Source organism: Manis pentadactyla, chromosome 19 (assembly GCF_030020395.1).
Source record: "Manis pentadactyla isolate mManPen7 chromosome 19, mManPen7.hap1, whole genome shotgun sequence".
NCBI lineage: Eukaryota > Metazoa > Chordata > Mammalia > Pholidota > Manidae > Manis > Manis pentadactyla.
The window spans coordinates 9,785,602-9,799,254 of NC_080037.1; the positions used below are offsets into that span (position 1 = coordinate 9,785,602).

Genomic DNA, 13,653 nt, shown 5'->3' on the forward strand with positions numbered 1-13,653 from the left:
TGCTGTAATCAGCCTCCCCCAGATGCGGACCTCCCTTGGGGCTGGAGATGCCCAGAGCTTGCTGCCCCATGGGGCTCCTTGCCCAGAGTCCTCCTGGCAAACACAGCCTCACCTGTCCCTCCCCGTGGACCCTCTGTTTCCAGTCATCCCTCTCCAGGGTGTGTTTCCCTTACTCAGTGGTGTCTGCAGAGCAGATGAGCGAGCCTCCTGCCCTGAGAGGCAGCTGCCAGGAGTGGGACACCAGTGTGCCCTTCAGGCAGACCCCCAACCTCGAGGAGGCATTCCCTTGGAAGTCCACACCCACTGCTTTGGTGGGCACCACCCTTCCCCTCTGGGCAGAGGAGGGGAAGCCACAGCCTGCCCTCCAGGGCTGGCCCCACTGCACCCCTGTGGGGCTGCATGCAACCTCTTCACACTCTGCCCGCTTTCTCTCAGGCAGACTGGGCAAGGGTAAGGCTTCTGGGAGGGTCCAGCCATTTCCTTAGGAGGTATGTGGTACTCAGGGGCTATAGTTTTAGTGTCAGAGCTTACCTGCAATCCTGAGACAGAATTATGTTCTGAACGTTGTCATCAAACATTATTCCAACTTCCTTACTATCCGCTCATCTTCTTCTGGGGTCAATCCCAACTGGACACTTGAATATAGTGTCCAGGTAACACTTCAGGTGTGGAGGACAATGGGAATGTTGCCACTTGTGATCTGGACACCTTGCATCTATTGATCATTTATACCCTTTGTACTTTTGCAGGTAGCCAGTTCACAGTGGTGGTTCATAGCAAGCTGTGGTGTGCTAAAACCCCCAGGCTCTCTGCTCTCTTCACTGGGTATATTCTACTCTTTACTCTTATCTTCTTATGCTGTTGAGATTATATATATATATATAAACCAAAAGCAGAATTTCACATTTATCCCTATGAAATGTCATCTGGTTCAATTTTTTTCCCTATTTTGTCAAAATCTAAAATCTTAGTTCTTGCATAATCTGTAGATTTGATAAATATGGCTTCTATGTTTTCATCGAAGTCCTTAGTACAAACTCGTAATAGTCAGGACCACGGACAGAACCAGGGCAGCCCACGGGGCCCTCCTCATGGACATCTCTGGGGATGGCTACTGAACTTTGTGTCCACTGTAGTATCACATAGCCCATGTGTCCCGGGCCCAGGAACAGAAGGTGTGCAGCCAGGGACCTCACAAAAATCCCAGTAATCCAGGGCAACTGCTGGAGGAGGAGAGGAAGCCAGTTGGCCAGCCTCGTGCCCACTGAGTGCCTGCTGGTGCCCAGGAAGGGCCTCATTTCCCTCATTTCTCATTGCTTCAGATGTTGTCTGCTTAGACTCTTCTGAACATTGCTGTGGCTCTGCCAGGCTGTGGTTGCTGAAGCCCACCTCCTGCTTTTGAGAAATCAACATCACACGCTTTTCCAGCATTCTAGACCATCTCTGTTCCCCATTACCCCTAAAACTCACTGAGAGTGGTTCATGGGAGGAGAGTTTGCTCCAGCTCAATAGCTTTCATGGTGATGGTCTTCAAAAAGGGTTTGTAGTCTTGTTTGATCCTCAGAATAAACTTACGGGGATAGATAGGTATTAACCTCTTTTACCAAACAGCTAAACTGAGGCTCACTTAGAGAAGTTATATGATTTGTCCAAGGCCATTCAGCAAGAAAGTGTAAAAGTCAGACCCAGTGCTCTTTGCATGAGATATGGTGCCCAATGTCTCCCCTCTGGGTAAAATTGAGGGGCCCAGGAGAGAAGCTCTCCACACCAATGCCAGCAGGGGTCCCCCCTCAAGGATCCCAGGGCTCTCAAATATTCAGTACTTTCTCCCCACAGGAGGGAGAGGCCCCACATCCAGCTCTCCTGGATACAACTCTTGGGAGCCCTCAGCCCAACCCCAACAGCAGGATTGTGAGGTGATGTGAGGGTGGAGAAGGCTTGGGCTCCCGGTCTGAACTAACTCTCAGTCAGTCCCTCCATTCTGCACCCACCGGCCTCCCCCTGGTCTCTGTTCTGCATAGATGTAGTGAATTCCAAAGGCCAGGTGGCGGAGGTATTGGTGGGGTGGCCTCCTGGTCATTGACTATGCTGTACTTCCTACCCAGAAGCTCCCCTATGTTCTCTGTGCACCCCAGCTCTCTGTGGATGCCTTGGGCGCTAACTATTGTAATAATCTTATTATGTTTGTCTTCACCACAAGACTCAGTGTTCATTGCTGTTGCCCTGACATCACTGAACTATGAGCTCCTCTAGGGTTGGGACAGAGGGCTGATCACATAGTAGGTGTTCAATTTACACTTCATAACACTAAATTGGACTTACATGAGCAGAAGTTCCTTCCCTGAAGATTCCCTTGGTCTCGTTAAGGCTGAGTCTCCCCTTCTGGCTCTGCTTCCCCTTACTCTAGGGTCCTATGGTCCCCCACTTCCCTGCTCAAAGACCTTTCCTTCTCCAGAAATCCCTCCCGACTACTTTCACCCTCAGTGAGCTCTCTGCTCCCAGAAATGTAGACCCCTCAAACGGGTGTTTTGAGAATTCGGTCAGATAATATAAGTAAAATGTTAGAATATAATTTGGCACATTACAAGGCACGATAAATGTGGGCTTGTGATAATGGAAAGAACTGCCTTTTCTTTCTGCTTCCGTGTCTTGGCCCCGTCTTTATGCCGCCAGGGGGCGCCCTCTGCTCAAAAACATCCCTGACTACGAGGCCAGGATGGGGAGCCCTTCCGTGACAACGGAGGGAGGGCCTTCGACTACCTAAACCTGGGTGCCTGAACCTCAGGTTACGTGGAAGAGCGGTAGGAAGGATGGAGGTGAATAGGAGAAAGCACCTTCTCACGTGACCTCTCCATTTCCTGCTGGAAACAAGTTAAAAGGATGTGTGTGCATGTATCATGTTTCCCAAAGGGACATTCTTCTAGTTTTCCAGACAGTGTCTCTCTATTCTCTCTCAGCAATGCTGCTTTGTTCCAGTATTTTAGGAGGTGAGCACTTGTTATTTATGAAAAACGTGACCACATCTATCTTTTTGGCTGTCCGCTGAGATTTCCACCATTGTTCCCATCTTATAGACGAAGAAACTGAGTCTTAGAGGAATTCAGTAAGTGATAACTGTTTGGGGTGCTCAGTAACTGAGACTGGAACCAGCCCAGAGCCCCCTGGCATCCCCTCCACAGGTTCAGTTCTGTGCATAATCTGCGTTTATCTGGGGTTATGGCCGTTCTTGGCCTCGTCCTGCAGAAAGACACCATCATCAGACTGGCTTATCCTTAGCCTCACTCTCCAGCACACCAGGGCCTCCGGGGCAGAGGCTGCCGCTGCTGCTCTGAACTCTAAGGAGTTAAGGCCTGGGGTCCCGCCCCTTTTCCCGCCTCGCTGGCGGGAGTATGAATAGCGGAGCTCCCAGCTCCCACTCCCGACTCTCAGTAGCTCCGGCAGCTCCAGGCCCCGCCCGTTCACTGTCCCCTCCGTCTCTTTTTCCCTTTCGTCCTAAAAGCTCTAAGGACCACTGGCTTCTCCCGGTTCCCTGAGTCTCTCCACCGTCGGTGGTTCTGATGAGCAGGATGGAGGGCTGCCTGGGGGAGGAATCTTTTCAGATGTGGGAGCTCAACCGGCGCCTGGAGGCCTACCTGGCCCGAGTCAAGGCGCTAGAAGAGCAGAATGAGCTGCTCAGCGCGGAACTCGGGGGTCTCCGGACACAGTCTGGGGACGCCTCCTGGCGGGCCCGTGCAGACGACGAGCTGGCGGCCCTGCGGGCCCTCGTCGACCAGCGCTGGCGGGAGAAGCACGCGGCCGAGGTGGCGCGAGACAACCTGGTAGAGGAGGTGGAGGGCGTGGCGGGCCGATACCAGCGGCAGAGGCTGGTCCGGGAGCGGACGGCGGAGGAGGTGGCCCGCCACCGGCGCGCGGTCGAGGCGGAGAAGTGCGCCCAGGCCTGGCTGACCACCCAGGCGGCGGAGCTGGAGCGCGAGCTGAAGACCCTGCGCGCCGCGCACGAGGAGGAGCGCGCCGGCCTGAACGCGCAGGCGGCCTCCGTCCCCCGCGGCCCCGCCGCGCCCCGCGGGGGCCCCGCGCCGGCCCCCGAGGTGGAGGAGGTGGCGCGGCGGCTGAGCCAGGCGTGGCGCGGGGCGGTGTTGGGCTACCAGGAGCGCGTGGCGCACATGGAGACGTCGCTGGGCCAGGCCCGCGAGCGGCTGGGCCGTGCGGTGCAGGGCGCCCGTGAGGGTCGCCTGGAGCTGCAGCAGCTCCAGGCGGAGCGCGGTGGCCTCCAGGAGCGCAGGGCAGCGCTGGAGCAGAGGTTAGAGGGTCGCTGGCAGGAGCGGCTGAGGGCTACTGAGAAGTTCCAGGTGAGGTGGTGGGGGTGGGAGACATGGGCAAGGTAGGCTTCAGGAAGTCAGTCCCTGGGGGGTCCAGAGACCTTCTGGGGAGGGAGTGGGAAGTAGGGCTTGGAGTTGGCTGCCCATCAGAGCCCACTTCTTAGAAAACCCGTACTTGGCGCTGGAGGCCCTGGACTAGACTTCACAACTCCTGTGGAGTAAGGTGGGCGTGATGGGGGTTCAGAGCCCTCTCAAAACACACCCCCTGGAAGGGCAGACAGGTCCAAGGCCAGTGGGACAGCCCCCTCCCTGTCCCAACGGGATGGCCCCTTTCCCACCCTCACGGCCCCTAGGCCTCTCCCTGTGCTCTGCTGTCACTGAGGAGATGCCCAGGACTTTCCCCCTCCGCGCTGATCTGATGCTCTGGCCATTCAGAATCTCCAAGTTCCTGACTGTCCTCCCCCCACCGTGGCAGGAGCTGGTGAGGGGCCCTGGATGAGTGGCCACCAGCCCCTCTTCCATGTCCTGGCTTCTCTGCTCCCCAAGCACATTCCAGAGGCCTGGGACAACTGCTCCCCCCACACCGCACAGATGTGACCAGCAGCTGAGAAAACAGCCTCCTGCCTGGGCCAGACAGAGACCTCACCATGGCCGCCCCCTCCCCACCCCTCCCCACCCCTCCTCTCAGAGGACAAAGATTCCAGAACATGTGGGAAGTGGAGGCGGTGGGGGCCTGGTGCAAGGAGTGGGAGACAGTGATTGGGACCAAGGCTGTTTGGCTTCCAGTCCTGCAGGCTCCAAGCCTCTTGATTAATCGTTTTTCCTTCTGTTTCCACTTTTTTCCCTCCTCTGTAACCCATCTCCTCTCCTCCCTCACCTCCCCCTTCCGGGGGGAGCTGAATTTGAGCAACATGTGCTACCATTTAATCAGCATCCTCAGAGGAGGAGCCAGGCTGTGGAAGAGGGCTGAGAGGGGCCCCCGTGCTCACTGAGGGGGCTTCAGAGGCGGTTCTCTGGGAAGGGAGTGGGGTAGGGGTGGCAGGAATCTGCCCCTCAGCAAAGTCAGTCAGGTAGTAGAAGATGCCCCTACAGCAGCCGAGCAGGAGGCAAGTTGGTTGGCAGGAAGGACCCTCCCCTTCACTGACCCCTCTGGCTTGCTCTGCAGCTGGCTGTGGAGGCCTTGGAGCAGGAGAAACAGGGCCTACAGAGCCAGATTGCCCAGGTCCTGGAAGGTCGACAGCAGCTGGCACACCTCAAGATGTCCCTCAGTCTAGAGGTGGCCACATACAGGTAAGGATGGACCCCCACTCACCCAGGCACACAGCTGCACACATACATGCTGGGGCAAACTCCTCGGCCGGAGGGGCTCAGAGCCACGGGGGGTGGCTGCTCTACTACCCCTAGGTTCTGTGATTCTAGGCTGATCCCTTCCTCACTAGGATGTGTCCCACCTGAGCCCACAGCTCCCCCAGGGGCTCAGGACCAGGGAAGTGTCCTGTGCCTGGGAAGTCCCCGAAGGAGAGGTGATGTTGCTGGCTAAGATGGCCTCAGAGGAGAGGGCTGGGCCCATGTGGGGCGTCTGCCCCCAGACTTTCCCCAAGAGGCTGAAAAGCCCACTCTTCGTGTGGGTGGATTCCCACCGGGCGGGTGATGTCCTTGGGCAGCCTCAGGGAGGAGGAGTTGCACGTGTGGGGTGGTGGCCCTGACTTGCCACCTGACCTGGGCCTCGGTTTCCTCGTCTGGGGGATGGGAGATGGTCTGGGTGCTGTTCAAGGCCCCTTCCGTCCTGAATGTCATGGGCCTGACTCCCCTCAAACCCCAGTGCCCTTGGCTCTGCCCAGCCCTTCTACTGACCACATTTCCTGTTGGCTCAGGAAATGCTGAGGCTGAGGAAGTGCTACTTTCTGGCTTTGTGGCCTTGGGCAAACCCGCAGTCTCTTCTGGGAAACTGGCCTGGTTGGCTGAGGATCCAGCCATAGAGCCTGAGGAAGGAGAGGCTTTGCGTACCCCAAGCCCACAGGGTGGGGACCAGGCTGGATAAGTACGAGAACAGTGCCCCCAGAAACCCCAGGCAAGGCAGGGGCCCTGGGACAGGTGCAGGAGGGGAGAAGAGTGTAGGCAGGGCCCAGAGCGAGAAGGCCGTTGGGGATGCAGGTACGAGGAAGAGAGCAGAGCTCCCAGGGCACAGTGCTGCACCGGGGAGGACAGAGCTGGGACAGAAAACACCAACCAGGCTCAGGTCATGAAGAGCAGAGAGCAGATGCTCAGCATAACTTGTTGAATTGATTGGCCCCCTCCCCCGAGTGGTTCTCTCCACCTCGCCTATGTCCTCATGAGGCACTGAGGCAGGAGCATGGTCACAAAGACCTGCATTGCCCTGAAAGGCTTGAGATCCAGAGTACACAGAAGTCCCAGGATGGGGGCCTTGTCCCCCAAATCAAACCACTGAGGGAAAGGGTCTGGGCCGGCGCCCGTTTTCGGGGCATGAAAAGGATTTGGAGAGAGAGAGCTGAATTCACTTGCTTTTGTCTGCCACCAGCTCTGGGGGGCCCTGAGGGAGGAAGAGGAGGGGGGAGCCTATCCCATGGGAACAGCCTGAGAATTCCCACTTCCCCTGGGAAGCCCCCTACTCAGACCCTCCAGATGGCTCCGGACAATGGCAGCAATTAGCATGAGAATTGGCCCCCCACGAGAAGGATGAGGTCATGGGCCTGGGGTGGGGAGGAGACTCTCTAAGCGATATGCGGGTGTGTGTACACTGTGTGGACTGTGGGAATCTGCTTATGTGTCTGTGAGTCCAGCTGTGTGTCCCAAATAAGTGTGTGATATCTGTGGGCATGTGACCATGTGACGTCATGTGCACAGCCAAGTAGAACCCCGTGCATGGCTTTTGTGTGACAGTGGTGAAAATGAAGAGGGAGCCTGACGCAGGCTCAGCTCCAGGTTTTCCCAGGTCGGTGTGCCTACGGGCCTGTGGCAGAGGCCAGACCCAGCTTTCCTCCCTTCTCCCCAGGACCCTCCTGGAGGCTGAGAACTCCCGGCTGCAGACAGCTGGCAGCGGTTCCAAGGCTCCCCTCAGCTTCCAGGGTAAGAGGAGGGGCCAGGTACCCCCCACCCCCAAACTCTCTCCTTTGCTCTTCATACCCCAGAGCAATTCCTTTCCTGAGAGGCATTGGTCTAAATCTTGACTCCTTGGTCCCTAGCAGTGAGGAGCGTGCTCTCAGCCAGGCCAGGGGGAGGCCGGGGAAGGGCCCATAGGCACTTTGGCTGGAAGTAGTAGTTGCTCTGCGCCTGTCCCCTGCCAGCCAGTACATACTGACACTGTTTCTTCCCCTATGCCTTTCCAGACCCTAAGCTGGAGCTGAATTTCCCTGGGATCCCAGAGGGCCGGCATCTGGGACCTTTGCTCTCTGTCCTGAGCCCTACTCCCCTCTCCTCACCCTTGCCTGATAGCCTCGAGACACCTGTGCCTGCCTTTCTGAAAAGCCAGGAATTCCTCCAGGCCCGTACTCCCACCTTGGCCAGCACCCCTATCCTACCCACACTTCAGGCTCCCTGCCCCAATACAGATGCAGAAATCAGAGCTCAGAATGACCCTCTCTCCCTGCTCCAGCCACAGGCTGGGAGGCAACAGGCTCCAGAGGCCACGTGGGCTGAAGCCAAGGTGGCCATCCCTACCAGGGTCCTTCCAGAACCAGAGGAGCCTGGGGGCAAGCAGCAAGAGGTCAGCACAGGACAGTCCCCTGAAGATCATGCCTCCTTGGCCCCATCTCTCAGCCTTGACCATCCCAGTTTAGAAGCCAAAGATGGAGAACCTAGTGGGTCTAGAGGGTCCAGCCGATTCCAGGAGGAAGGTGAAGGGCAAATCTGGGGGCTAGCAGAAAAAGAAACATTCATAGAGGTCAAAATGGTGAGCAGTTTGCAGGAGGAAACAGAACAAAAAGAGGGGGCTCCGGATATGAATGAAGTTCAGAACACTCAAGGTCCTTTGGAAAAAGAAAAGGAAATTCAAGAACCACTGGTGTCTCTGGAAAAACAGAACCACGAGTCACTGAGATCTCTAGAGAAGGAGACTCAAGAATCTCTGAAATCTTTAGAAGAAAAGAACTTAGGAACACCAGAAAGTCTAGAAAAGGAGACTCAAAAACTAATGACGTCTCTTGAAGGTAGTCTAGAGACATTTTTATGTCCAGGAAAGGAAAGTCAAGAATTAGTGAAGTCTCTAGAAGAGGAGAGCTTTGAGTCATTGAGAAATCTGGAAAAGGAGAATCAAGAGCCATTGTGGTCTCTAGAAGATAAGAATCAAGAGACCTTGAGACTTCCAGAAAAAGAGAAGCAGGAGTCCTTACGGTCTCCAAAAGATGAGAATCATGAGACCTTGAAGCCTCTAGAACAAGAGGTTCAGGAGCCACTGAGGCCTCTAGGAGAGGACCAGGAGACATTGAGGTCTCTAGAAAAAGAAAACAAGGAGTCCCTAATGTCTTCAGGAGATGAGAATCATGAGACCCTGAGCCCTCTAGAAAAAGAGAACCAGGACTCCCTGAGGTCTCTAGAAGAAGAGGATGAGGAGGCAATGAGACCTCTAGAAAAAGAGGTCCAGGAGCCATTGAGGTATCTAGAAGAGGTCCAGGAGACACTGAGGCCTCTAGAAAAAGAGACTCAACAGCCACTGAGATCTCTAGGAGAAGACCAGATGACACTGGCACCTCTAGAAAAGGTGAAACCAGAGACACTAATGTCTCTTGAAAAAGACCAGGAGATATTTAGACCTCTTGAAAAAGAGAATCAAGACTTAAGGTCTCTAAAAGAAGAGAATGTAGAGGTAGTGAGATCTTCAGAAACAGAAAATCTAGAACCACTAAAGTCTGCAGGAGAAGACCTGGAAATACTGAGATCTCTAGAAACGCAAGAGCCTCTGTGGCCTCTAGAAGAAATGAATCAGGGGACAGTGAACTCTCTAGAAAAGGAGAATCAAGAAGCACTGAGATCTCTGGGAGAGTGGAATCTAGAGAATTTGAGATCTACAGAAGAGGTAGACAAGGAAAATCAAAGGTACCTGGAAGAAGAAGAGAACCTGGAGGAGGGAGAGAAGCAAGAGTTGCCGGGGTCCCTAGAAGAGGAAGGACAGGAGTGGCCGTTGTCTGCAAATCTGCGAAGACGGGAGGATGCGGTGGGGCACCGAGAACTGGATGAGGAAATGCCCCCTGGGGGGGCTGGAGTAGAGAGTGAGGATGAGGCAGGGCTGGACCTGAGGGAGCAGGATGGCTTCACAGGGAAGGAGAAGTCTGTAGAGCAGGGAGAGCTGTGGCTGACAGGCACAGGGGAGGCCTGGAGCACAGCTGAGGGGCACCCAGGGAGCCCTGAGCCCAAAGAGCAGGGGGTCCCACTTGAGGGAACCAGTAGGGAAGGAGGCACTGAGGGCCTCCAGGGCCCTGAAGGGCAGCCAGAGCAGGTGGGGGCCCCAGGCCGCCTGGCTCCCCAGGGAATGTCAGAAGTGATAGAGCGGATGTTGGAAGGTGAGGATGAGGCCCCGGGGGGTACCCAAGTCTCCTCAGAGGCCACACTGGGATTAGAGACAGATGTGGGTGAGTCTACTGCGGGCACAGAGCAGGGAACCGAGCAGGGGACCACGCAGGAGGCGGCAGGGCTAGAGGATCCAGGCCATGTGGTCACAGAGGAGGCGATGGAGCCACCCCTGGGCCAGGAAGGTCTGGAGACAAAGAGGGTGCAGAGCTTGGGTGAGCCCAGGAAGGACCTGGAGGAGGCGGCTGCTCTGGGGCCGGAGTTCTCCACTCTGCCCGGCGGGAGCAGAGACCCCGGGGAGCCAGCTCAGCACTGGGAGGATCCAGCCCCTGAGGCCCCCTGGGAGGCAGAGGGGCTCCCCACCTTGTGCCATGATGGACGTGATACCCCTCAACCCAGGCCCCTGGTGCCAGAGGAAGCAGCGGAGGACGCAAGACTAGTGCAGGGGTCCCCTGAGCCCTGGTTGCCCACCCCACTCCCTGAAGATGCCCCTGGGCACCTGGCTGAGGGGTGCCAGGAGGCTAGCTGGGGGCTGCAGGGCTCAGCTGAGGCCCTGGAAAGGGTAGAGGGTGAACAAGAGGAGCTGGGTTCTGGGGAGGTTCCCGAGAGCCTCCAGGATGAGGGCGAGGAGAGCAGAGAAGAGAGTGAGGCCGACGAGCTTGGGGAGACTCTCCCCGACTCCACTCCCCTGGGCCTCTACCTCAGGTCCCCTGCCTCTCCCAGCTGGGGCCTGGCTGCGGAGCAGAGGCCTCCCCCTCAAGGGGATGCTGGTAGGGAAGGCTGGGGTCCCGCCGTCCTGGCCCCTGAGGGCCCCGGGTCACAGCTCTCAGACGACGAGGAGGAGCGGGGCCAGGACTCCGACCTGTCGGAGGAATTTGAGGACCTGGGCACCGAGGCTTCTCTCCTTCCCGGGGTCCCCAGAGAAGTGGTGGAGCCTGCAGCCTGGGAACGTGATGGGGAGTCTGACGGATTTGCAGATGAGGAGGAGAGTGGGGAGGAAGGGGAGGAAGAGGAGAGGGCGCCAGGAGTTGGGCGGTGGGGCCCGGGGTCCTCCACTGGCAGCCTCCCAGCCCTGAGTGGCCCTCAGACAGGGACCCTCCCAGAGTCTGAGACGGTGGCTGTCAGTGTCCCTTGGGATGACGGCTTGAAGGGCACAGTGGCCCACGCCCCCATGACCACCCTGGAGACCGAGGCCCGGGGCAGCACTGAGCCCTCCGGATCAGAGGGGGCGCCTGACCCCACTCCCTCGGAGAGGGAGGACCGAGTCCCTGGCCCTCTGGACACCCCCAGTGGGGTGGAGGACACGGGCCTGGGGGTAGGGGACACACCTGATGTCAATGGCCAGGGCCCCAGCTTGGAGGAGCTGGAGCACGTGAACGGGGGGGTGGTAAATGGGCTGGAGCAGACTGAGGGAGGAGGGCAAGGGGAACTGGGGCCCCCCAAGGGGGACCGAGGGAGCCCCCTGGAGGAGGAGGAGGGAGGGGCCCTGAAGACCCCTTGGGCAGGGGCTGTCCACCTGGGCCCGAGCCAGTTCCTGAAGTTCACTCCGAGGGAAGGAGATGGAGATTCCTGGACCTCGGGGGAAGACTAGGGAAAGAGGTCCTCCCTCACTGCGGACTTGTGGGGGTGGTGTCACCAAGCCCCACGGGCCCCCCAGGGGTGGCACCCTTAGCTTAGTTTCTCTCTTCCTGTGGTTTCTGTCCAGGTGGTCTGGCTGGCCAAGGTGAAATGGGGGCAAGAGTGGGGCCCCAGGAATAAATGCCTGTCCCTTAGACCCTGCAAAGGGGACATTCTGCCCACACTGCCCATGAGGCTTCAGCCAGCTGGGTCCTTGTAGGACTAGGCCCCATTCCTTGCACCCTCTCCTCCCCAACCTGTCAGCTGGAAAGGCGTGGAGCCCAGTGGCTCCTCTGAGGGAGAGGGGGCTGCAGCCCTGTCCCACCTCACTGCATCCTCCCGGGATGTCTGGCCACCCCAAGAGGGTGAGGGGCTGCTCCTATGTCCCAGCCCCCATTTTCCTGCCATTCCAGTCCCATCTGGTTTATCCCTGCCTGAATAAAGGAATGCCTCTGCCTATAGAGTCTGGACTCTTCCTTCCCCCGTGCAGAGGGGGTCCTCAGGCCTGCAGAGTTGCAGAGCAGACTGGGGAGCAGGAGATGTAGTGCTGGGGAGGGGCTGAGTTCTGAGGAGAGGAGGACCTGGGGGGCCTCTGGGGGAGACGAGGCAGACAAACCAAGACAGCAGGCAGTGGTGCCAGGGGCCCGGGGAGGGCTAGGGTGCTGCTGGGCCGGGGGCCGGTCCAGGTGGCCTCAGTGCCTGCAGAAGCCAAGCCAATCGTCACCTCTGCCCACAGAGCTCATTATAGGGATTAGGCCTGGGGCCACCCCCGCCCTGGCATATATTCCCTGCCAGCCCCTCAGTGCCGCCAGCATAATAAGCCCCCTTGTCTCCAAATCCAAACAGTTGTCCGGCCAGTGCTGTCTGCTCTGACTGGCTGGGTCAGAGCAGGGTGAGAGACAGGGCAGGTCTGTTCTGTCTTCGTCTGGCCTCAGGTCAGCATTTAGCCTCTCAGAGCCTCACTCTCAGCCACACAATGAGGGGCGCTGGGCTGGGTGACATGGGGGCCTCCAGGGGCAGGAAGAGCAGGCCACGGGAAGCTGCAGGGCTCAGCTTAGGTCTTCAGCAGGGCTTTCCTCCCACGCTGAAGTAGTAGGCAGGGCAGAAGGTCACATGGAGATGAAGAGACAGAGGAACTGAAGCTGTGAGGTGCGCGTGAGAGCTGGTGGGGGTGCTCTCTGTGCTGACCGCGGGGTGGCTGGGGGTCCACCTAGCCACCGCCTCTCCCCCACCTTCCAGGGAGTTCTTTGGTTCCCTGGGTGGGGCAGGGAGAGCCCAGAGGGTCCTGGATTAGGCCAGGTCTGAACGCCTTGAAGTCAGGGTATCCAAATAGAAAGCACTCCCCAGCCCAACTCAGCGGGCCGGAAGGTCTGTCGACACCTCTAAATATCCCAGGATAGGAGCTGCCAAACGTTCCACATTTGGAGACGATCCCACGTCTGGGGCTAGCTCTTCCTCTCCCTGGGCCCAAGGCTGAAAGCAAGGGGAGGATGAAAGGAAGCAGTCCCGGTCCCCCTGGTCCCCACTGATGCCCTCTGGCCAAGGAAGGGGACAGAAGGCCTCCTGACAAAACCTCACTGTCCGCCTCTCCTCTCACGCCTTTCTCCTTCTCCATCTAGGAGTGTCTGTCTTTGGCAGCCAGGCCCCCATTTCACATACATCCCTGCCCTTGGGGTCCAGGATCCTATCCGTCCCCACCCTTCTGGCAGCCCGATCCACTCTCCTTCCTGGACATGCTAACAAGGCTTTGTCTGATCCTGCCAGGTTGCCAGGCCTTGCAGCCAGCACACTGGTGTCCAGACAAGTAAGGCCCATTCTCTGCCCTATAAATGGACAGAGGAGCCCTGTGCTTGACCTTCCCAGGCACTCGGGCACCCCCACTGGGCAAGGGACCAAGGACAGAGACCAAGCCAAGCAGTCCTCCCTATGCCCATGTGCCCATCCTGCCCCACATGTCAGAGTCCCTGGTTCCCTAAAGTTACCCAAACCAGCCATTTCTGCTAAGAATCCCTAATGGGGGAGGATATGGGTTAGACATAAGTGAGGACTTTCCTAAAGGTATGTAGTGGGGGTCTTGTTCCCTTTGAAAGTGGTAGTCTGCTTATGTAGCAAGAGAAATGATGGTTGGATAATGTCAGGGACATTCCTGATGGCGATAATATGAGAGAATGTTATTTTGCAACAAATATTTATT

General features: G+C 57.6%; 1 protein-coding gene across 1 annotated transcript; it reads left to right on the forward strand.

Annotated features, from left to right (window-relative positions):
* Window positions 1–3,404: 3,404 nt before the first annotated feature.
* NES (nestin) lies at window positions 3,405–11,914 on the forward strand. The gene is made up of 4 exons (XM_036922569.2): window positions 3,405–4,349; window positions 5,485–5,609; window positions 7,333–7,406; window positions 7,667–11,914. The coding sequence occupies exons 1-4, from the start codon at window positions 3,558–3,560 to the stop codon at window positions 11,431–11,433; spliced, it is 4,758 nt and encodes a 1,585-aa protein (XP_036778464.2). The 5' UTR covers window positions 3,405–3,557; the 3' UTR covers window positions 11,434–11,914.
* The last annotated feature ends 1,739 nt before the right edge of the window (window positions 11,915–13,653 follow it).

Bases quoted from the DNA above. Each gene is read 5' to 3' on its own strand.
- NES (XM_036922569.2), top strand. From the start codon at position 3,558: ATGAGCAGGATGGAGGGCTGCCTGGGGGAGGAATCTTTTCAGATGTGG. The intron at 4,350-5,484 runs GTGAGGTGGTGG...CTTGCTCTGCAG, and splicing joins GGGCTACTGAGAAGTTCCAG to CTGGCTGTGGAGGCCTTGGA. The intron at 7,407-7,666 runs GTAAGAGGAGGG...ATGCCTTTCCAG, and splicing joins GGCTCCCCTCAGCTTCCAGG to ACCCTAAGCTGGAGCTGAAT.